Here is a 25,785-nt window from a genome sequence, read left to right as displayed (position 1 = left end):
GTGTACATATGTATGTATGTGTGTGTATATACATATACATATATACCACATCTTCTTTATCCATTCATCCATCAATGGACATTGGGGCTCTTTTCATACTTTGGCTATTGTCGATAGCACTGCTATCGACATAGGGGTGCTAAACATAGGGGAGCACGTGCCCCTTTGAAACAGCATTCCTGTATCCTTTGGATAAATACCTAGTTGTACAATTGCTGGATCATAGGGTAGGTCTATTTTCAAATTTTTGAGGAACCTCCATACTGTTTTCCAGAGTGGCGGCACCAATTTGCATCCCTGTCAGCAGTGCAAAAGGGTTACCAGAGGACTTTTAAGTCAGCTGTCTGTATACTCAGAGGAGTAGGGAAGCACCACTGGGATGTAGCAGCTTCTTAGATGACAGCACACTGTTTTAAGACATAGTTTTTCAGGGAATGTTTGTACCTCTGCTTTAAAACCTAGCCTATCATGTATCAATAATGTTCACTACGTTTGTTTCTTAGACCCAACTAAGGACATTCAAAAGGGGAAGATGGTTCTGCAGGACAGTCTCTTGGGACACAAAAACTTCCAAAAAAAGATTCCAAGGCTTTTTCCAATAGTATGAAGCCCCTCCCCCCCACCTCCGCAAATTTATTTTCAATGCTTGCCTGTAGCTCGGCTTTGGCATTAAGTCAGCTATTACCTTAAGCAGAGGCGAAAACATCTTCAGTTGCAGTTGGCAAGACTAAGGGGAAGGAGGGGGGCAGTGAGGAGGGAGAAGACGGAAAGGAGCTGAACTCAGCCCAAACACAGCTCACATATGGGCGGCCTGACCCGGCAAAGACCTCAAAAGCCCTGCCAGTAGCCATTGAGTACGACCTCCAGGCGAACTTTTGATTTGTACCACGCAGTGTCAGGAAGAAGAAAGCCCAGGATGACACACGGCCAATTCTCTAGCATCCTGACTTGAACACCTGATTCACACATACAGTACCTGCCTCTGCTCCCTCCACCCAGCTTGGGTCAGAGGCCAATTCGTGAGGCAAGAAGGATGCGTTCTGATACCAAAGCACCATGACACACAGTCCTGACCTTCTCTGTCAGAGGCAAAATAAAAACATTTGGAAAGCATGTGAACAGAGTATTCTCGTATTAGTTTTTATTTGAGAACCTCACATAATTCCAAAAAACAGGAACACTGGCAACTTCAGCTCCAGAAATGTTCAAGATTCCTGTCACAGGACAACTACAAGTAAAAAATGAGGACCATGCGAAGCGTTAGTTAGGTGGGAAGCTGGCAGCCCACTTATGCCCCTGAAAGAGCAATTCTGTCTCTGCGCCTGTCCACCCCATTTCCATAAAGATTTCCTAAAGAGAGGGCAGAATCCCCGGCTGAATAGAATCACGCATCGCTTTAAAATGTGTACATTGTCAAGGTTACGTTTCTGGACTAAGTGCTTATCTGGTAGTTCCACAAGACCCACTTCTTTTGCACTGGGATTCGAACTTTCTTTCAGACATAACTGCTTTCTCAACTACAATGCTGGCATTGGGTCCAATTAGATCTGAAGAAAAGGCTCCATTTTGTAAGTGGTCATTTAAATTGCAGACGTGGACTCAGCCTGCCAAACGTGTACATGCTATCATAAATCAACACCCGCATACATAGCAGGCCGCAGCCCTCTGAAACACCTCATTGGTATGCAAAGAGGCACAGCTATACTTTTCTTTCTTTCCAGCAGACAGCATCTCACCATTTTCATGGTTATTCTCTGAGCTTGTGAGCAGCAGAGGGAGAAAAGGTAGGGAAGAATACAGGCTCCAGGAATCCCAAGCCCAAACTTTTGTAAATTGCCTAGAGAAGCTGAAGAAGTTTCAGGGCCATGATCTCCATCACAATGAGCAAGCCCTTTACTCAACACCCTTTATGGGAATGTATTGTCCTGGCTGTTGGAGGGTAAACAGCTGAGAAGTCACAGCCCATGCTTTACAGAGCTTTGTAAGCTAGAAGTATGGGTACAAGAGGAGTAGGTGGTGAGCTGGTGAGAATGAAAAATGGTACAGCTGCCGTGGAAAGCAGTATGGAGATTCCTCAATAAATGAAACATAGAATTACCATACGATCCAGCAATTCCAGCTCTGGATATATACCTAGAAGAACTGAAAGCGAGGACTTAACCAGATAATTTGTAGGCCCATGTTCATAACAGCATCCTTCACAACAGGCAAAAGATGGAAACAGCCCAAGTGCCTACTAGCTGATGAACAGATAAACAAAATGTGGTATATACTGTTAAATTAATTAAACAAGGAGGCCATTAGACTGATGTGGCTGTAATGCCATGGCAGCCTACGTAAGGAAACCTAGATCTAAGTCTATAAATGCCTCAAGGTTACAAAATCAAAACAGCAAAGACAGCCAATCAGTAAGAGTCAATTAGGCTCTAAGTTATAGCCAATCAAATAATTTCCTTTCTTTGCTTCTGCACTTTCTTTAAATAAGTCTCTCCCCCGGCTCCTGTTGGTAAGTGCTCCCAACCATGTCCAGTGTGATACTGCCTGATTCTAATAGGAAAACACCCAAATAAACTCACTTTTTAAAAAAAATTTTTTAACGTTTATTTATTATTTTTGAGACAGAGAGAGACAGAGCATGAACGGGGGGAGGGGCAGAGAGAGAGAGACACACACAGAATCGGAAACAGGCTCCAGGCTCTTAGCCATTAGCCCAGAGCCCAACGCGAGGCTCGAACTCACGGACCGTGAGATCGTGACCTGAGCTGAAGTCGGACGCTCAACCAACTGAGCCACCCAGGGCGCCCCTAAACTCACTTTTTAATATGCCTCAGCTTATCATTTTAACATTTCACACAATGGAATATTATTCAAGCTATAAAAAGGAAGGAAAACCTTACACATGATACAAGAGTAATGAACCTTGAAGACTTTAAACTAAGTTCAATAAGAGACCAAGATTACAAATACTGTATAATTCCAATTATATGAGGTACCCAGAATAATCAAATTAATAGAGACAGAAAATGGAAAGATAGTTACCAGGGGCTTAGAGGAGGGGGAATGGGGAATCACTGTATAATGGGTATGGAGTTTCAGCTGGAGAAGATAAAAACGTTTGGGGATGAATGGCAGAGATGATTACATATACAGCAATGTATATGTACTTAATGCTGGTGAACTTGAACTATCTATCTAAAATGGTTAAAATGCTAACTTTAAAAACATTTTATTAACAATTTTTTTAGTGTTTATTTATTTTTGAGAGAGACAGACAGAATGCGAGTGGGTTAGAGGCAGAGAGATACACAGAATCCGAAGCAGGCTCCAGGCTCTGAGCCGTCAGCACAGAGCCCGATGCGGGGCTCGAACTCATGAGCCGTGAGATCATGACTTGAGCCAAAGTTGGACACTTAACCGGCTGAGCCACCCAGGCGCCCCCAGATGGATTTGAACTTGAATGCAAACTCTGTTACTTATTAGCTGTATGACCTTGTCCATGTTCTCACATTTCTCCATGTCTTGGTTTCTTCTGTAATATAATTCCAATAACACCTTCAAAAGCTGTTATGAGAATTCATTATAACAATGTAACGCTCTTAAAGTGTACCAATGGGAGAAGCTCCTAACACTATTAATTATAACAACAAATACGGCTGTGGAAGCTGAAGAAATGAGACAGGCAAGAAGGAGATGCTAATGTGTGTTTTTAAATATTGTTCGCTGCTATTCTTTAAAACTCAAAAATGGAGCTCTCATTTTAGATAAAAATATTATTACTCATTATTCAGGTGACTTAATTTGCTCCCTCAGAAGCTGCCCACTGACCTAGGATAAGGAAGGAAGATGGAAGTATTCAGAACAGGTATCAAAAACTCAGAATTCACCACCACGAACACATTGGTTGTGCCCTTAGCCAGCCGCCCAGTCCCCCTGCTTCTCCATGTCTGACCTACTTATCTGCATGTGTCAAACACCTCTCTATGAGGAAGAAAAGTCTTGACAGATTAGATACAGTAACAGATTCTCTACAGGAGCACACTCATGTATCAATATGGACAACTGAGAATTGTCTGTCTCTGTTTGTTTGAATGGGAGAATAAAACGGTTTTATGTACTAGCTTTGGGGTACAGATGGGACTAGTTTCTCATCAGCCTGGGAAGGGTTGATAGAGGAGGTGAGATGTGAGCTGTGAACTAAGGAATGGCGGCAGTACTTTGGAACAATGAAGGCAACCTGCCAAGTCCCCCCCCCCAAATCGGAAGCAGACTAGAAGGCTGCCCTGGGGCTTGAAGCCAGGTGGGTTCTGATTCTAGTGCTGGTACTGTGCTAGACACATTCCTCCAGGCTGCACACCAGAAACTTCTTCCTTAAAGGCCCACAGAAGTCTTGCTGGAATCCATTAAAACACTGTTTGAACCCTGGTGAACTTTTGGCTGAAGAAGAGAGGAGGCTCATGTTTGCAGCAGAAGGTTCATCTTGTCCTAGTACAAAAAGATTTTAGTATGAACCAACACAGAGGTTTTCCATGGCTTGTCTATCAGTATTAACTTCTGAGCATTTCCAGCCCATCAGATTCTCCCACTAAGGGATGAAGGGTGCACCTTACTGTCCAGGGAACAGAATGACTCGGGGTGTAATTACTCTCCTGTAGGCAGTAGGCAGTAGCAAAATCATATCCATTTCTTAAGACATTTTTAAATGCATGAGCCCCCACTGTAGTACCTTGTTAGAATTACTAATAATAATGGAAGATGGTAGAATTTTAAGGCAACTGCAGAACTATTGCCTTAATAGATTGTTTCCTATTATGGGAAAATATCTGGGATATTTCTTAGACAATTTCTAAACAACTAAAATTTCTAAGAGCCTATGTCAATAATTTTACATTATCCCACAGAAGCTACACACACTTAATAAAGTCTACTTTTATGTAGACTGAATCCCTGATTTAGAAATATACAAGCAATTTATAAAACTGTCGCCATATGCACAGTCATATATAGCATCCCTAAGAGGTCCCTTGTGGCCATGACCGTTTTAGTTGCTTTATCCCCTAGTCAGGGCTAATTAGGTCAATAACAGAGACACCTAGACCAGACCAGATTGTCTTCTTGGGATTGAAAAAGTGACTGGAGACAGAGAAAGACAGAAGTCTTCGTCCAGATCTGGGCACATCTGTAGCTAAGGACCTCAAAGCTGCCCTAGTTTCTATGTTTCCCGAGGTCTGGCCCTTCAGCTTGCTCTTTGGTTCTAGCCACCCAGTAACTGTTTTTCTGAATAAATAGTTGATAGTCCTATCATTGATCTATCCCTTCAATAACCCTTTCTTTTGAATTTTAGTTGAACAGAATACATTTCTATTGCTTGTAGCCAAAATAACTTTAACAAAGAGATACATATTTTGCTAGGAGGGGCATTTGTTTTCCTATCCTGAAGCTAGGTGTATAGAAGAAAATTTTGTCAAGAGGTATGCCTCCAGCATTTTAAAAAGGGGAGAGGGGTGCTTGGGTGGCTCAGTTGGTTAAGTGTCCATCCGACTCTTGTTCTCAGCTCAGGTCATGATCTCATGGTTCCTGAAATTGAGCCCTGCTTTGGGCTCTGCACTGATAGCATGGCGCCTGCTTGGGATTCTCTCTCTCCTTCTCTCTCTCTGCTCCTCCCCCACTTGTGCTCGCTCTCTCTCAAAAATAAATAAATTGATTAAAAAAATAAAACTAAAAGAGGAGAGAAAAAAAAGCAAAGGAGTTAAAGGTTTTGAGAATCCTTAAGAAAAGAAACAGAAGTGAAGGAAATAATGCCAAAGGAAACCAATAGTAAATCTATAATATTCTGGACTTAAAAAGAAGTAGGCTTTAAAGACAGTACAAGGCTTGGGACACCTGGGTGACTCAGTCGGTTAAGCGTCTGACTTCGGCTCAGGTCATGATCTCATGGCTTGTGAGTTTGAGCCCCGCGTCAGGCTCTGTGCTGACAGCTCAGAGCCTGGAGCCTGCTTCGGATTCTATGTCTCCCTCTCCTTCTGCCCCTCCCCCACTCACATTCTGTCTCTCTCTCTCAAAAACAAATAAACATTAAAAAAATTAAAAAAAAATAAAGACAGTACAAGGCTGGAATCAAGGGAAAGATAACAAAAATAAAATCCATACTTTCAACAATAAGAAATTGCACTATTTTCCTTTTAAAATCACCATTTGCACAGGTTAAGAGTTTGTATTTTCCTATCTTAAGGTTTTAAAAAACTTGAGTAGGTGCTCTTTATCTGATATTCAAAAGTATAAGCTTTCAAGTCTGACGCATCAGAGTCCAAATACTAACTCAGCCACTCCCAGGATATATGACCTTAAGCAAGCAAATTAACCCTTTGGGTTATAGATGGGGTTCGTGTGAGGTTTGGGTCAAGCACTCGGCACAGTGCCCGGCATGGTCAGTGCTCAGTATATGAGGTGGACTATTTTATTATTCTTACAATTACCATGATGATGATTTTAACTCTTTGCCCTTGCCCATAAAAATATCTAGCCTATGTATCCTTTGGGGAATGGTCAGAGATACAGAGAGCTGCAGAGTCAGCCTGTCCAGGTAGTGATGCTGGCTTAGAAGTGTCCACACCATCTCATGGCTGGAGCAACTATTCAGCTTTATCAAATGGCTACTACATCCTAGTGCAGACCAAATATTGCAGATCTAATTTTTTAAAAGATATGTTGTGAATATGAACTTTTCTTGGAAATATATTTACATATTGGCAACTAATTCAAATTTTTACAAAACTAGACTACAGCCTCTGAGGAAAAGTTGTCAGTGGCAGATATATTTGGTTGGAGGATTGCTAGTTTGCAACCTCTGCTTCAGGGCTATGATAATCATCTCGGGAGAAAACGAAAACTATACTCCAAATTATAGAGAGAAACCTGGAGAATACTTGGGAAAATACCAGGCCTTGCTTACATAGCCCTGATGAAACCATTCTATACACACACTCCCTAAGAAAGCATGTTTTAATGGGGCGCCTGGGTGGTTCAGTTGGTGAAGCATCCGACCCTTGGTTTTGGCTCATGTCATGATCTCACGGTTTCGTGGGTTCAAGCCCCACATTGGGGTCTGTTCTGGCAGTGCGGAACCTGCTTGGGATTTTCTGACTCCCTCTCTCTCCCCCTCTCTTACTTACCCTGTCTCAAAATAAATAAATAAACTTTAAAAGTAGTATGTTTTAAATGAGCATAAAAATGTTTCTCTGAAAAAAACCCATGCGTGAAGAGACTCAGCGTTCCTCTGACCTGATGGTATCCTACTCCCTTCCAAATACCTTGTCAGCACTAGCTGCACATACCCTGCTCAGAGCATACCTGGGGGAGGGAGAGGGCAGGGGCCAGTAGAGCTGAACTTGCTTCACCATTGAGTATATCTTTGCCTTAACTAGCCGAATTGAATTGTATCCTTTACCCCAGCAAACCATGTCCTTGCAATCACTATGCATAAAAAGAAAAAAGAAAAAAAAAATTCATCCGTACCTAGGTCACATAAAAATCTAGACTGGAAATGGCTGCAAGACATTGTATCATTTTACTCAATAAAAAGCTGTTTGCATGAATGGGAGAATCAACAAATTAACAAGCCTTTCTGACAACCAACAGTAATCCTGAAGTTTCTCCCTCAGAAGCTGAGAGTACCCAATGTGAAGAAGACAGCAGTCAAATATGCGGTAGTTAAGAGCTTGGGAAAGCAAAACACTGGCTATGTTCTTTCAAGCTTTCCTAACTCCCCACTCACTCTTTCCCTAAAATACTTGTTTGTTTCTTTAAATCACCTGTCACTCTCCTGGCAAAGAAACTAAAGTTATACTCAAACTTAGTCATAAACCTAAGTGCACATGGGACTAGCCAGCCACCAGTTCCTGGCCACTGTGTGATTGCTACAGCCTGCAGGTGCAATAGGTTTGCACTTGGCATTTCTGCAGGAATGGAAGTGGTGTGTGTTAAGTTTTTTAGAATGTTTATTGTTGGCAAGGTTTTCCACTTGTATTTTCTTTTATAGTACAACAATTTTTAAGTGAATGGAATGTTCGGTGATAATTTGGCCACAAGGGAGGGAAATTTAGCTCAGGGACTGAAATGTACTCAATAATGGTAAAAGAGACCAACAAAATGAATAAATAATTCAAATCAGAAGAATGCTTTAAACGCTACAGGTCCTTAAAATCACACATACAAAAAGCACTTGCCGTTAATACAGACTAAAGAGCACTGTACTTGGAGCCAGAAGACATCCAGCTTTGAATCTGGGCTCCACTACTTGCTTGCTCAGAGACCTTGGGTAAGTCACATGCCTGCTCTGATGCTCAGTGTCTTTAGAAACCGAGTGAGGAGATTCAGCTGGTGATCTCCAAGGTTTCTTTCAAAGCCACTGTTTTGTGATTAGCTTTGGAAAGAGGTTCAAAACATTTCCCAAGCCCTCTGAATTTGTCTTGGCCTCTGGGTTCTATTAACCACACAGATCGGTTCTTGCCTTTCTGTCTAGATTTCTCAGATTCTTAAGTGTTCCCTTGGATCGAAAATAGGCATCCGACAGCAAAAACACTTTGTACCTTCCTGATTTGAACTCCTCAAGGCAGTACAACCAAGAGGCAATAGAAAGAACAAGTGGGGTGTATGACACTAATTTTAGGTGTCTGGGTGGATTTTCCTGATACTGGCAAGTAGCCCTTCCTACGAATGTTCCAGGAGAGTCTGTGGCAACCATGAGTATGTTAAAACTTGGGTAAAATTATGTTCATGGCTCAAAATCTGGAAGGTACCTGATGCTTTAAATTGTTTTTATTAAGGATTTTGGTAATTAAAGTAGCTACAACATTAAAAAAAAAACTATACCTTTACTTGATATTTCTTTGGAAATATGCCAATCAGCTAGTGTACAATTACTTACTCTAATTACCCTTCATATTTACATTTGAGTTTTCATATTAAAAATTTTGTTTTAAGGTTTTTTTATTTTTTGAGAGACAGAGATACAGTGTGAACAGGGTAGGGACAGAAGAAGAAGGAAACACAGAATCCAAAGCAGGATCCAGGCTCTGAGCTGTCAGCACAGAGGCTGATGTGGGGTTCAAACTCACAGACCATGAAATCATGACCTGAGCCGAAGTCGGATGCTTAACTGACTGAACCACCCAGTTTCACATTTTTAAACAATTATATGAAGTGACTTCAGACACCCAGTTTCAAAAAGCTTTCCTGATTTTTACTTTACTATTTAACTTTTTTTTTTCTAGACCTAAGGAAAAGTTTCAAATCTTTCAAATTTCTCATATACTTAAACTTTGCATTTCAAGTTTCTGGGAGGACCTATGACCACAAACTTAATAATTATATTAATTATGGAGAGAACTGAACTAATTAAAACTATGTCTGAGGATCATCTACTTGAACCATGGAATATCCTGTAGGAGCAAACATTTTTCAGATCTATTTTCTAATATACATTTGGGGAAAAAAGTACATCATACTGGAATCCTAATTGATATTTATGGTCTTTGGAAACCTTGCATTTTGTGAGACTAATCCCAGGAAGGATCTAAGGGCTTCAGCAATAAGAGCTCATCCAGAGAATCTGATATGGGTGATGTACTAAGCAAGCCAACAGTTATGTTGATGGCAAAGGTTCTGGGTAGACCTGGCCCATCCCCTAAGTCATGGTAAATAAAGAATGGATGGCAGGAGTCCCCAAATTCTAAAGTGTTTCTAGCCTAGTATCATAAAACAAACAAAAAAATTAACTTATATAAATGGACTTTGTTTCAGCCTGAAGGAAATGAGAACAAGGCACAAATAAATTAAAATAAACTGAGGGTTGATGGGGGGTGTGGGGAGAGGGGAAAATGGGTGATGGGCATCTAGGAGGGCACTTGTTGGGATGAGCAGTGGGTGTTGTATGTAAGCGATGAATCACGGGAATCTACTCCCAAACCCAAGAGCACAATGTATACACTGTATGTCAGCCAACTTGACAATAAATTATATTTTTAAAAAGATAAAAAAAAAGACATTCAGGATGAGTAATTTTTGTGATTTAGAGAGGGTTTGGTCATCAGAGACAAAAAACAGTCAACAGAGAGATTTATTGATTTGTCGATTCATCCACACAACTGTCTCCTATTGTGCAAATCAATCTAAATACACAAAGAATAAGGTGGGGGTCTGCCAGTAAGGGGGTCTCAGTTTAACTGGCGAGATGGTCATGAAAATTAATATAAAGACTACGGAAACAAGAAAGTAACAGGTACAAGAGATGAGAATGAATATTAATTCCCCTGGGAAGTTTCCCTGAAAGACTGAGTGCTGGGGAAAAGATAACTTGAGGCGGGACATCAAGGCCTTGCAGCCTCCTCAAAAGTAAATTCCAACACTCTTCCTTCCTGCTTCCACTGCATCCTGTACATGGAGTGTATCTCTAGTTTCTAGCCAGATGCCTAGCATTAGATGCTCAATAAACTGAATGACTGAATCAACAATACTTAATCTCTAATCCTCATTTCCCTCCTCTATAAAAATGGTAGCATTACAATCCCCCACGGGCTCACGAGAGAATTAAAGGAGGTAACATATGTAAAGTGCTTACACGGCACACTGCCTGGTAGGTGAACAGCTTAATAAAGATCAGCTCTTATTATTAATCTGAGGCATTCTTACCTTTTCATAGGCGAGAAAAATGAGGCTTAAAGAGCTGATATATTACTCCATGATCACACCGATAGTAAGTTTAGAAGTCAGACTTCAGCTCATATTTGACTAAGTCCCAAACTCATCTTCTCCCTCTTTTTACATGCTGCTCCTGCTGATTATAGTTATTTGTGTTTGAGCCTCATCACCTTAAGACTGGAAGTCTTTTGAAGACAAGGATCATGACTGTCCAAGAAAGACAGATATTATATGTTTTCACTCATATGTGGATCTTGAGAAACTTAAAAGAATCCATGGGGCGAGGGGGGCAGAAATAGATGCAAACAGAGAGGGAGGGAGGCAAACCATAAGAGACTCTTAAATACAGAGAACAAACTGAAGGTGGACAGTGGGGGGGGGCGTGGGGGTGAAGGAAAATGGGTGATGGGCATTGAGGAGGGCGCTTGTTGGAATGAGCACTGGGTGTTGTATGTAAGCCAATTTGACAATAAATTATATTAAAAAAAATTTGATTGGGGCGCCTGGGTGGCGCAGTCGGTTAAGCGTCCGACTTCAGCCAGGTCACGATCTCGCGGTCCGTGAGTTCGAGCCCCGTGTCGGGCTCTGGGCTGATGGCTCAGAGCCTGGAGCCTGTTTCTGATTCTGTGTCTCCCTCTCTCTCTGCCCCTCCCCCGTTCATGCTCTGTCTCTCTCTGTCCCAAAAATAAAATAAAACGTTGAAAAAAAATAAATAAAAAAAAATTTGATTGAGGCTAGCTGGACCTCAAATACCTTAAATGTAAAATGAAGCATTAAATTGTAAGACTGTAAATTCTCATTTTAGTTTCAAACTGTCTTCTGTGAAATCACTCAGTGAATTAAGGAGCAGAGTTAATATCTGATACAGCTAAACAGATAATGCTTTGTTGAAAATTTACTGTACTAGGAAAATACCTTCTCAAGTCCAAATTTGCTTCACTCAAAAGAAAAAAAAAAAAGGAAAGATGTGCGCCTTCCAGTTTGATGTCACTATCCATTCATTCAGCATATATTCATTCAAGACCTGTTGTGTGCCAATTTCTAAATCAGTTTTAATACATACAGATAATTAGGGTCATACATGACTTCTTGAAACAATAATGAATGAAGACGACACCCTTGTAGAATAATGGGTTAGCCATATTAACTCTGTCAAATAGTGAGGTCACGCTCTATTTAAGGTCACAGAAAACACAGCCTTTAGATTTAGTCCATAGACTTTTGAATCTTTGTACTACATTTTTAAAACAATGTTCTTTTTTTAAAAAATGTTTTAATTATTCTTTGAGAGCGACAGAGAGAGAGAGAAAGAGAGAGAGAGAGACAGAGAGAGACAGAGAGAGAGCAGGGGAAGGGCAGAGAGAGAGGGAGACACAGAAACCAAAGCAGGCTCCAGGCTGAGCTATCAGCAAAGAGCCTGATGCAGGGCTCGAACCCACGGACTGTAAGATCATGACCTGAGCCAGTTTTGGATCCCCATCCAACTGAGCTGCCCAGGTGCCCCTAAAAACACCTTTCTTGAGGTATAATTCATATACCATAAAATTCACCCACTTAACGTGTACATTTAATGGTTTTAGTACATTCATGGAATTGTGTAACTATCACCAACACTGGTTTAGAACATTCTCATTACCCCCAAAAGAAAGCCCATACTCATTAGCAGTCACTCCCCATTACTCTAATCCTCAGCTTTAAGCAAGCACTAATTTACTTTTTGTCTCGATAGAATTGGCTTCTTTCACTTTAGCATAGTGTTTTGAAAGTTCATTTGTGTTATAGAGTGTATACACGCTTCATTCCTTTTTATCGTAGAATAATATTCCATATAGATGGACCACATTTTATTTATCCTTTCATCAGTTGGTGGACATTTGGGTTGTTTCTGCTTTTTGGCTATTATGAATAATGCTGCTATAAATAACTGAGTATAATTTTGCGTGTGTGTGGACATATGCTTTTATTTCCCTTGGGTATATACCTAAGAGTGGAATTGCCTGTTCATATGGTAACTCTGTTTAACATTTTGAGGAACTGCCAGACTGTTTTCTAAAGCAGCTGTACTATTCTGCACAACGTTTCAAGACACACACACACAGACACACACACACACACACGAATAACTATTTGGTGTAAATGTTGCAGTAGTTCTAATGGAATACCGGCATAGGTAATAAGGTGATTCTCCAAAGTTAGAAACAAAAAATAGAAGCAGGGCATATTTTTTAGTTTAGCTACGACTGCTGTAGGACAATCCTAAAATTTGTATGGAACCAGAAAAGACCCCCGAATAGACAAAGTAATGTTGAAAAAGAAAAACAAAGCTGGAGACATCACAATTCTGGACTTTATGATGTATTACAAAGCTGTAATCATAAAGACAGTATGGAATGGGCACAAAAACAGACACATAGATCAATGGAACAGAATAGGGAACCCAGAAGTGGACCCTCAAACATATGGCTGACTAATCTTTGACAAAGCAGGAAAGAATATCCAATGGGGGAAAAAAAGTTCTCTTCAGCAAATGGTACTGGGAAAACTGGACAGTGAGAAGAATGAACCTGGACCATGTTCTGAAACAATGCTCCTTGAGAGGTAGGCTTGAGTCCTGGTCATCACTATATATTAAGGGATACCCTAGTGACTAAGAGTGAGTATTAAGTATTTTTTGAACAAATAAATAGCTCCAAGAAGTCACTGTGCAGTAAAGGATAACCTCTGCCCAAAGAGACGTGTGGCTTTTACCCTTGGCTCCTGGGAGGTAATCTCTAGGCCTTTGTAATTTCCTGACCAATAGGGTGTTTTTGTTTGTCTGAGAGCTGTGGGCCATGCCAGAGAGTCTATGCTAATAATGTGATTTATGGTGAGGGCTTTGGGCCACATGGTATCAACTCAACCTCTGGAGAGGCTGGAGACTAAGGTCAGCCATGCAGGTGGTCAACTACGTCTATGTGAGCAAACCTCGATAAAAACTCTGGACATCAAGACTTGGGCGGTGTCCTGCTTGACAATACTCCATGTGTATTGTCACACATCGTTGCTAGGAGAAGCAAGTGCAGTCTACACAACTCTACTGGGTGAGGACAACCGGCAGTTCTGTATCTGAACTCTTCTGGAGCCTGCTCTATGCACTTCTTCCTTTGGCTGATTTTCATCAGTATCCTTTTGCTGTAACAAACTGTAACTCTGAGTACAACAGCTTTCAGTGAATTCTGTGGGTCCTTCTAGTGAATTATCAAACCCGAGGTTTGGAGACGCCCAACTTGAAGCTGGTATGAAGTGAGGGTAGTCTTGGGGAATCTCAAACTTTGTAGTTGCTAACAATACTGAAACACTCTTAAAGATAATTAGGTAAAATTTAGTACATTTAGTATTTTTGCAAAGAAGTGGCCCGAAGAATCATCCATGAAACAAAGCATAATGAGATGACTGAAGAAAGTTGCCAGATCCTGGCAGGGCTTTCATTTAACGAAACACGGAATCCTAAGCCATAGGGTTCCTTTCCTGAGTTATACACAGCTATATCCCTACTAACAATGAGGTGTGCTCACTGAAACTATGCTTCATTGTGAAAATATCTTTTCCCAGAAGAAAGAGTGAGGTTAACCATGCATAAACAGGCCTGTGACTATATAAACTCAATGGAAACACACCTTTCACTTAAGAAGGCAGAGTTAAGAGGGGGAGAAAAAGGATGCAAAATCCCTGCGTGAATATCATATGGCAGACAGACACGATACATGCATTACTTTCTCGTTGCTCACCACTGCCTAAAACCAATGCCCGACCCTCATCCTATGTTTCATTCCCAGGAAGGGCCGCACCATACGCACACACATTGTTCGAACTAGAAAACCAGGCACGATCTTCAGCTCTCAATTTTCTCTCCTGCTGCATTTAACGAGTCACCCAGTCCATGGATTCCATCTCCTAATTTGTATTAAAATCTCTCCTCATCCCACCAACAATTTCTGCCCCCTTCCAATCTTTTGCCCTCACTGCAGACACAGTTCTCTTTCTGAAATACACATCGTACCCTATCTTACATCTGCTTGAGTTATTTCAAAGGCACTCTTTTGCCCTCAATATTACAAGTCCCCTGTCTTCTTAATACACCTGACACATCTCCTCATGACATAGGCCTTGATGCCCTCTTTAGTCCTTTATCCTTCCACTGTCATTCAATTCTAGCCACTGGTTAAAGTCTTTTCAGTTCTCTTCCTCTGAGCAGGTCTTGACCCCATGCCTTAGTTAAATATCCCACCTGTCGGCCACAGGCTAATTTCCCCTATGTGGTTCCTACGCACTATGAGAAATTTATGTATGGGGCGCCTGGGTGGCTCAGTTGGTCAAGCGTCTGACTTTGGCTCAGGTCATTATCTTGCAGTTTGTGAGATTGAGCCCCACATCAGGCACAGAGACTGCTTTGAATTTTCTGACCCCCCCCCCCGCTCCCCGCCCTTTCCCTTCTCTCTCTTTCTCTGTCTCTCAAAAATAAATAAAAACATTAAAAAAAAGTAGATGCATATACACATACGTATGTGTGTATATATGTATATGTCTGTACTACTATATAGAAATAAACAGAGATGTATGCTATTGTGGGTTGAATTGTGCCTCCCCAAAAGATGTTGAAGTTCTCTCACCACTCCCTCCCCTCCTCACCTACGAATGCAATCTTATTTGGAAAGAGCCTCTTTGCAGATATAACCAAGTTAAGATGATGTCATACTCAATTACAAAGGGCCCTAATCCAATATCACTGGTGTTCTTATATGAAGAGACACCAGAAGAAGGCCATGTAAAGGCAAAACAACAGGCACAAGGGAAGATGGACCTGTGAAGACGAAGGCAAAGATTGATGGCCGCTATTAGAAGCTAGGAAAAGGGGCGCCTGGGTGGCGCAGTCGGTTGAGCGTCCGACTTCAGCCAGGTCACGATCTCGCGGTCCAGGAGTTCGAGCCCCGCGTCGGGCTCTGGGCTGATGGCTCAGAGCCTGGAGCCTGTTTCCGATTCTGTGTCTCCCTCTCTCTCTGCCCCTCCCCCGTTCAAGTTCTGTCTCTCTCTGTCCCCAAAATAAATAAACGTTGAAAAAAAAATTAAAAAAAAAAAAAGAAGCTAGGAAAAGGCAAAGCAAGAGTCTACCCAGAGGCTCAGAGGAAGCATGGCTTGGAGGACACTAGCTTCCAGAACCGTGAAAGAATAAACTTCTGTTGTCTTACACCACCCAGTAAAGAAACCCACTGTATAAAGAAATTTGGGCTTTCTTTACCCTGAAACTAAAGCACACAATATAAATGATTACAGCAGGTAAATGAAGCCAAATCCATACTCTACAAAGAGCACTCTGTTTACAGTGAGGAGAATATAGTTGAGTGACTCAAATGTACATTTTTGTATTCAGGGAGAGGCAGGTAGTATAGTGACGATAGTAAAATTTTCTGTATATTTGTCAGATCCCTCCTCAGAGTGTAAGTTCAGAGACTGTTGTTTTCTCCTCTTCATTCATCTATCTTCAGTATCGAGCACACCCACAGGTAATTCCTAAGTAAATATTTGTCACATGAATAATTTTTTTTAAATAACTAAATTATTCACAATAATCCTACAAAAGTATCACTCCTGAAGGAAAAGATCTTACTTAACTTTGTCTCCTCAGTACTCAACATCTAGCAATGTTTTTGGAAGAAGAAATTGAAACAATGTTCAGAAACTAAGTTACTTGCCAAAATTTAACTAGTAAGTAGTAGCTCACTTAACACTTCATCTTTACTGTATCACAGGGAGGAGAGAGAAAGAAAGAATACACATTAAATCTTTTAAGCACGGGCCATGCTTCCACATGGAAGTAGACGGCAAAACACAGAAGGAAAATGGCCAAGTCTTTGTTTCTGACATCACCACCGTTAGAATAACTGGTAGACATTTGATACTGGTGACTTAGGTCACAGACAGAGATGGAGAAATAATCATCCCATTTAATTCATTTCTAACTACTCACCTCAGGAGTTATTAAAAATGGAAAGAACTTCTGTGTTAGAAGCATGGTTCATTGTAACATTGCCATAGTATAGATGTCAAAACCCCATGATCCACTTTGCAGCTTACTTTTTAATTGTGTTATTCATTTTGAAACAATATTCTATTCTACAAGGTCTTACTTAGAAAAAATTCTTCTTTTCTTTTTCGAAATGCTTTATTTTCTAAAATAGCAATAAGCAATATTACAAATGTGTGGATTCATTACAAAAGAGCTGGTTTATAATGGCACTTTGTCTTTTTTTGATGTACATGTATTAGGTAGCAACTGACGAATTTCATTAATTATGAAAATAAAGCACACTTTTCTGAATTTGACTTCAAAATAACCTCAAAATTATTTTTAACAGCAGCGTATGTTCTATCTGTAAATTTATGCTACTCACTTTTATACATTTAAAACAGAAACCAGCTTTGTGCTTTACGGCAAATATACATGGGGCAATTTGGATAATGCAAATAAATGAATAACAGCAGTACTAATAGAGCTGATCCTATTTGTGATGGCTCATTAACTCTGGACAGGATGCAATTCACGCCCCTGGATCAGGAGCTGATAATGGTACAATGTGGAGCTATTAGTAAAAGAAGGTTGCCACAGGAAATTAACGGAAGGTCTGTTCACTCATTGGGAAGTCAGTATCCCCTTTTGTACGTATAACTGCATTAACCCAAGCACTCAAAAAAGTGAGCGGCAAGAAGTAGTTTGGGTACAACTACTACCACCGTTGCTGCGGCCGCCACTGCCGCTGTTACTACGACTGCTATTGCAGGCTCGTGTTTATCAAGCTCATGGTAAGCAATGTAAGCATCTAATTACTTAAGCCTTATAGAAATCCTATCAGGTAGTTACAAACCTTAGCTTCATTTTGCAGATGAGGAAACGGAGGCTTGAGAACGGGCTCCAAGCCACATACCAATGAATGGTGGCGCCTTGGTTCAAACGAGGCAGTCTGACTCCAGAGCCTTTTTTCCTAACTGTTCAGATGATGACAAACTCCTCCCTAACCCAGCCCTGCCTCAACTCCAACTTCATAGAAACTTGAACGACAACAAGCAAATAAGAATCCCAGAATTTCTGTCTGAGATGTAAGCTCAGAGACACCAACACAGTGACTTCCCAGGAACAATGATCAGATTCTAGGATGAGAGGGAAAGGGGGAAATGTGGTTTGAAAAGATATATTCACTAAACCTGTTGTTTTCACGTATAAACGATAGCATTAAAGCTGAACAAAATTTTAGCCCATGGGATATGCTGATGAAATAACACAGGGAGCACAATCAAAAATGTTGATAAACACTGACATTCTGTGACCTCTAGCCTGCCATTAACAAGCTGTAAGATCCTGGGAAAATCATACCTAGGAGCAATATTCCTCGGGGCTGGACTAGATCTCAAAGGCAGTGTTTTCCAAATGTTGGTCTGGGAAGCCCTATAACAATTTCTGTGCTCTGGAGGAAAAAAAAAAACTAACTACAGTGTAGTAACTTTCTCATAAGCAGACCATATTCACGTTATTGTCCTTAATTCTGAAATCAGGTTGTTACTACATCCTTGTTATTAACATTTCAATTACGAAATGATGATGGTAAAGTACATGATGGAAGTTCTCCTTTTCTTTGTTAATGCTTTTAGCAGAACAAGAAGTTGCTTACTTCAGCTCTTTCTAGAAACTTTTGAAAGTTATGAAATCTCACACAGGGAACCAGAACTTTGAAATATTTTGCAACTTACAATGTTCAAGGTAGTCTACATTTTCATAGCACTTTATATATAGTTCATTAGATGTTTTCACATGAATTATCTCAGCGCTTGATAGTCTGCGAGACAATCTCATTTCCCACAGATTAAAGAGTAGAATTCAGGAAGGTTAAGCAACTTGATCAAGGTTATGAAAGAAGAGCCAGATTCCAATCCATGGCCTTTGACTTTAAATCCTGTCTGTTTTTCTATCTGCAAGTGCTTCATAAATCTGACCAAACAACAGGATCATAAGGAGAGTGTTCTATATACAGAGAACTAAGAAATCCGAGTTTCTGGGGCACAGGGACGAAGAGTTGTATCTTTTAAGAGCTCTGCAAGTGATTCTGGTATGCAGCCTCATTTGGGAACCATTCCTGAACATCAGATGGCTCCTGTCTCTGTCCACTCAGCCTCACCAGAAGGAGTAGGAGCACCAGACAGAGCTTGGTGTTTCTGGGCAAGTTCTATCACTGAACCTCAGTCCTTCATCTGTGAAATGAAGAGAATGATGCCTAATAAGTAGCGTTGTAAATACAGTTGGCCCTTGAACAAGTTGAGATTTAGAGCTACCAACCCCCTTGTGCGGTTGAAAATCCACATGTAACTTTTGACTCTCCAAAAAAACTTAACTACTAATAGCCTACTGTTGACTGGAAGCCTTGCCAATAACATAAACAGTTGATTAAAAGTATGTTGTGTGTTGTACATATTATGTACTGTGTTCTTCTAATAAAGTAAGCTAGAACCAAGAAAAGCTTAAGAAAATCATAAGGAAAATACATTTTTAGCCCTGTACTGTATTTATCAAAATAGCAAGTTTATGTCATGTGTTTGTAAGATGAAATGTCTATATCAATATTGCTTACTGATAGAAAGCACCATAGATGATATAGGTATTACTAACATTCAACATAAAAAATGAAGAGATATTACACAATCTGTGTATGTAAGTTTTGATAAATTTTAATTTTTTATAATAGATGGGTGTGTATCTTAAGTCAGTAAATGATAAAATAGATTAGAATCTACACACATTTTGTGTATCCATGACATAATTAACCTTTTCTTAATTTTTTCCATATTTCTAAACCTACACAGTTCATCTGTTTTTCCAAATTGTTGCAAATTTCCAATTTTTTTCCTAATGTATTTATTGACAAAACAAATCCATTTGTCAATGGACCCACAAAATTTGAAGCCATGCTGTTCACTTGTATGAGAAAAAATTATACATAAAGTGGCTGGGTATGGTAGTCACTCAAAAACGGAAGCTATATGGGGCTCAGTCAGTTAAGTGTTTGACTCTTGATTTTGGTTCAGGTCATGATCTCATGCTCACGAGATTGGCTCCGAGTTGAGCTTCCAGCACTGAGTGTGGAACCTGCTTAAGAGTCTCTCTCTCCCTCTCTCTCTCTCTCTCACCCTCCCCTGCTTTTGTGAGCATGTGCATGCACACACACACTCTCTCTCAAAAAAATGGAAGTTATCTTAGGATTAATATTACTACTACTATTACTAGAATGAGTATACTGCCCAATAAAATGCTCTAACATTTCTAAGAATAAGGTATTTATTATAAATGGTGATGATTACAGTATTTTCCTGAAGCAAATCCACAACAATTATAGACAACCCACTCATTCACAACCTTGGGACAGTTTCTAGGTCTCAGTTTCCTTTTCTCCTTGTATGTGGATTTCTAAGTTATCTCCTGGCTCCAAATGTCTAAGACTCCACAGTTGTATTGAACAGTTAAAGGCCCAGTTTGAGGATGTGGTTCTTACTTGAGTATTCAATAGGTAAAACTGAAATAATTTGTACTTACAGGTGACAAGTCTCTATAGTTATGCTGTCATCTTCTATCAAGACAAGTCTATCTCCAAAGCTGGATGTTAGCTTCTTTAGAGTTTATAATTCGTATCTGTCTAGCATCAAAAATACTTGAAACAGTTTGCTGAAAAAGTTATAATAAGGCAAAAACAGAGCCAGAGAAAGAGCTAAGAATCTCTAACAAATGTGGTAGAAATGGAAGAGAAGGGAAAATAGGGCGGAGAAGATGATTTTTTTTCAGGAAACTAGAAGAAACTATTGAATGTGAAAAACTTCCCATTAAATTAGCATTGAGACTTTCGACAGTTTCAAAAATTATGAAAATATGACTTTTTCTTAATGTTTCTTACTAAAGACTGAAAATATGAATGATCAATATGCAGATACAAGCTAAATAAAGGATTTTTTTCTAAGTAGAATGGGATTTATGTATTAAACTCTTTGAGGTAGTAGTGAGTGATTTTCTCATAGTGATTAACTTTACTCTTGTCCTTCTAAAAAACTATACACTGCATTTAAACATTCCATCCCTATTCCTTGATGATCTTGCTATTGTCTGTTCCTTCCCTCTTTTTATAAAACTCAAGTAGGTTTTAATCATGAAAACACAGGCTATTATGGTAATGGTAACAAGGATCCAAAATTATATCCATTACAAATTCATATTAAGTTGTAGTTTTTGATCCCTTGAGCATGATTAATTTGATTTATTGCTTTTACCCTTTGCTCTAGTTGTAATCAAAATGAAAACTTTTTCCTGGTTTTAGGCGTAGTTTTCTTGCTATTTCTTTGCTGTCACTGCTCTGGCCCAGGCTCCCACTTTGCCCCACCTTGGCTCCTCTAAGAGCCTCCTCTCAGCTGGTCTCTTAGGCTCTCAAGGCCTTGCACTTCAAAGTCCTACAACTGTAGCTACATTAATCTTTCTGAAACAGAACTATGATTATGTCTTTTCTCCACTAAAACTCTTTCCTGGCCACCCATTGTTAGCCATAGTCCTATCTGCCATTCAAGTACCCACTGTTTTCTCCCAAACTACCTGTCTTCTTACTGTGTTCCTGGGGGGTACTGTGCTCTTCAGCCAAACTATGTATTAGTGCCTATATGCAATCAGAGTTATCTCACCTCCTTTACCATGGTATTGCCTCTTTTCATATATTCTATAATTTACATTTGCACCCCCACAAATCCAACAAGTCACAATCCCAAGAATTGAATGAGGCATGTTTATACTTGTAACCAAATGTCCGGCACTACCACTCCATATTTAGTATCTATAAAAATTCATTCTTTCACTGCTGAGATAGGATTCCCTTTCAGTTGCCAATGTATGTGAGGCCAGCTGGCAGGATTAGTCTAGAAAAGACAGGCCACATTGAACTCCTATGCAACAGGAAGAAAGGGAACTTAATTTGCTGACCTGTCTTATTTATTTTGGTCCATTCATCATGGTACTACACTGCAAACAGCTTTGCAGTAGATGTCAGGAGACATGGAATTTAGTCCCATTTCATGATCAATCATGTAACTTTCAGAAAACCACATAATTTGTCTGTCTTTTTTTTCATTTACCAAATGGAAATCTGTCTTTATTCCAATAGTAAACACACAGAAGGGATTATTATTATTTTATTTGCCATTCCTTACAACATAACCTCTTTCCTCTATGTATTTGCTTTACAATTCCCTATCATTCCCAAAGCTTTTACAGATTTCATAATTCCATTTCAACATCAGTAAAAATCCCAGAGAAGGAAGCAAGCACTAAATATCACAAACAATATTCAAATATCTCTTTTTAGGTTATTGATGAAATAATCCCTTAGGCCTTTCCTATCTCTACAATAGTAAGACTCTATATGCAAATTTGTATCTGAAATTCACATATTTCTTGTGTATAAAGCAATCTGCAGCCATGTATATATACATCATCTCCATCCTCCTACCTGAGAAGTGCTAGGACATACCACAATTTCCCTGTCTCATGCTTCTAGATCTTATGAAGGTTTAGCATGTCTGTCTCCCCTCTCATGTGCAGAAAATCATGTCCGACATTTCACCTTTCTTGTAGTAATTCAATTACAGTTATTCCTTTTATATCAGAATATAGGTTTAGGTTTTCAGCAAATGTGAATTCGGAGCGACTATTTACTGAAACATATTTTATGCTTATTCTTCTTACACTACTAGCTGTTATATTAGAGACTCCAAAGAGAGAAAAATTTCAACCAATATTATCTTGGGAGAAGCAAGGATTCTCAAAATGTCTACTTAGTGAAATATAAAAGTATATGGTCAGGTATAGCACACAAGAAATGATAGCAATTGCTTGTTCCAAAAACTATGCTGGTGATCCTAACCCAGGGTAGATTTTAAAATAAAGATGGCAGGGGCGCCTGGGTGGCGCAGTCGGTTGAGCGTCCGACTTCAGCCAGGTCACAATCTCGCGGTCCGTGAGTTTGAGCCCCGAGTCAGGCTCTGGGCTGATGGCTCGGAGCCTGGAGCCTGTTTCCGATTCTGTGTCTCCCTCTCTCTCTGCCCCTCCCCCGTTCATGCTCTGTCTCTCTCTGTCCCAAAAATAAATAAACGTTGAAAAAAAAATTTTTTAAACAAAAAAATAAAGATGGCAGATGCATTGAAAACATTCTTTACTAACTTAACTACTAACTTTCCCTCTTCTTACTAACTCCCACTCAGTTGATAAATTGACACGAGAAATCAAACTTCTTTGTTATCCCTATTTTAAAGACTTGCCTGGATGAAATTTGACCTACCTCACACTGTCAAAGCCCTTCATTAGTTTGCATGCACTTTCAAAAAATTACAGTTATAATAATGAAGAAATAAGTTTGCCTAGAGTTTACTTGGAGATTTTAGAGTTAATCTTACCCAAGTAATTCCAAAGCTCTAAGTAGATGAAAATTGATGCTTCCAAACACACACACACACACACACACACACACACACACGCACGCACACACGCACACACACACCACATGAACATACAAATACGTTTCAGGGACAACCAAAGTAGAGGTAATTTCAGAGTCTAATACAAAAGTCACACACACATCCAAGAGCTTTTAGCCTTTCATATTCAGCTGAGACTCAAAGCAAGGGGAAAAAAAAACATCCAATGCCAGCTCTCTTTTCGTTGACACAAACACAACATTTGTAGTTTTAACTGAAATTAAACCTCAATTTTCAAATCTGCCATCCTTTATAAACTCTAGAAAAGGTAACATTGAATGATTGAGATAGCAGGACCATACAGAAGCTATTTACACAGAGATGCTAAAACTTTCTGGAAAAATAGAATGGGAAGAAGCCAGCACTTACTTGGCATAAACCACTGATGCACATATCCAAAGATTCTGTGTAGCAACGAGTCCCATCTAAGACTTTAGGTGCTAGTTCAACAACCAGGGTTGTTCCTTTGGCCTGGCATTTGAGTGAACAGGGGTTGTCTGGGTCATTAGACACAGGAAGCCATTCATAAAACTGGCCATGGTGCTTGACATCATTGTGAGCGGAGCATTGCTGAGCTCGGAAATCGCCTGCTTCTGGTGGGCAGTCCTGGAGAGGAAAGGCAGGAGGGACACAAATAGGTTATGAGGGCAGCCCAAACAGAAAACTGGAGAAGCCATGTGGTCTGTCAAAGTCTTAGAAAACAAAGCAAATGTCCTGGTTTTTCCCGATGGACACTCTCATTTCATCTGAGAGTCATGATTGTTTGGCCCTGAAAATGTAAAGATCTGAGCAAGTAATCACCTTGTAATAGTTTTGGATTAAAGTTAAATGGGAAAGTAATCAGCTTGAGGTAGATCTGATTGATATTCGTTGAGAAATAGTCACCTCGACATATATTTTCTGAAAGATGTTGCTTGGTCCATGGATCCCTCCACAATGTAATACTATTTCAGTTTCCCTGTAACTTAAGTAAAACTTACTGAAGTCAGTGGGTTAGTTGAAACACATGTCTGTTGCTTTCAGTTCTAATAATGAAAGCTATGGCAATACTATAGCAACTCCCTGCACAAAGTTGTAATAATTTCATTTGAAAATTTTTGTGGGATTGTGAGTTTTTCTAAAATGTAGGGTGCACAGTATATAGAATTAAATATGGGGAACAAAAAAGAGAAAAGAGCGTTGATGCCTGAATTTCCTTAGCTTAAGGCAACACGGCAGAGTGGAAAGGTATGGGCTTCTTGGACGCGAGCATGGCTGTGATACAGTGGGTCTCTCTGAGTCCAGGTTTCCTTTTGTTTAGAACAGAAGCAATAATACTCAGCTCTCAAAGTCACTGTGAGAATTTCATGGGCTTATGTCAGCCAAATACTGGCACATGGAAGACTGTACATGGTAGCTATTACTATGATTATTCAGTGAAGCTGCTGAAGAGAAAAAGCTGGAGAATTATGAGATCCTCTGAATTTGAATTTTAAATCACATTGGCAGAGAACAATGGAAAATAAGAATATTTTAAATGTATACTTTATAAAGGGCATTTTAAAATTAAAACTATAACTCACAATGCTTACTCTCTAAAACACGATACCCTTTAGTAAAAGGAAACAAGATTCAACCTTAAAAAGGCAAGTATCACCTGTCCCTCGGAAAGGCTTTCAGATAGATTTATTTTATTCAACATGCATTCTGATTAGGATTTACTATGGAAGATTATAGAATATCCATTTGTTGAAAGGACTTTACTATAATTTTAAAAATCTCAATTAGGGGTTTGCATGCAGCCTTTAGGAGGTCCTAGTTCCTACGTGATCATTTCTGAGGGTTCTTCTTATACAAGGGTTCCTTCTCTTTAAAGAAGCATTGTGAGAATAGCATTACTCTATTTTATAAAATGGAATTCCTGATTCTTTTTTCAAACTTTAGTGGTACTATTAAGTAGCATATAAGGTTTTAATATTTGGGGAAGCATAAATTCTTTCCGGGCAAGATGGTATATAAACAATTAAATGTTTATTTAAGATGAACATAAAAAAGCTTAAAATACAATATAAAATCTCAAAGGTACTTTACTGATAGTATCAGATATGCTCTTGGAGTGAAGAAAACATAGTATGAAAGGAAAAATAATTTATATAACACAGGTATAGATACATGAGTACCCAACAAGGCTTAAGGGATTTCAAATATTGTCTGAAAAAAGTATAATTAAAATTCATTACTTATTATTACTAATATCCTTTTAGAGAGAAAGAATGAGAGAGAGACAGAGCATGCATGTGTGAGCGGGGGAGGAGACAGAGAATCTGGAAGAGGCTCCATGCACAGCTCGGAGCCCCTCACAAACTTGATCTCAAGACCGTAAGATCATGACCTGAGCAGAAATCAAGCATCTGATGCTTAACCGACTGAGTCACCCAGGCACCCCAAAATTCATTACTTATCAATTTCATACATGAAAGGCTATAGTTTAAAACCTTTTAAAGGTCTATGAATTAATCAGTAAGC

At 39.6% G+C, this 25,785-nt stretch overlaps 1 protein-coding gene across 6 annotated transcripts in view; it reads right to left on the bottom strand.

The window, feature by feature from the left end:
- ADAMTSL1 (ADAMTS like 1) overlaps positions 1-25,785 on the bottom strand; it is an 890,060-nt gene that overhangs the window by 268,876 nt on the left and 595,399 nt on the right. For all 6 annotated transcript variants that reach the window (XM_043567319.1, XM_043567318.1, XM_043567320.1 and 3 more), the window contains one exon: positions 23,650-23,886. In XM_043567319.1, coding sequence (XP_043423254.1) covers positions 23,650-23,886 — 237 coding nt within the window. The remainder of the gene's footprint in view (positions 1-23,649; positions 23,887-25,785) is intronic.

This window comes from Prionailurus bengalensis, chromosome D4 (genome assembly GCF_016509475.1).
Source record: "Prionailurus bengalensis isolate Pbe53 chromosome D4, Fcat_Pben_1.1_paternal_pri, whole genome shotgun sequence".
Taxonomy (NCBI): domain Eukaryota; kingdom Metazoa; phylum Chordata; class Mammalia; order Carnivora; family Felidae; genus Prionailurus; species Prionailurus bengalensis.
The sequence above is the reverse complement of the archived record's forward strand: the minus strand, read 5'-3'. Positions and strand labels throughout refer to the sequence as shown.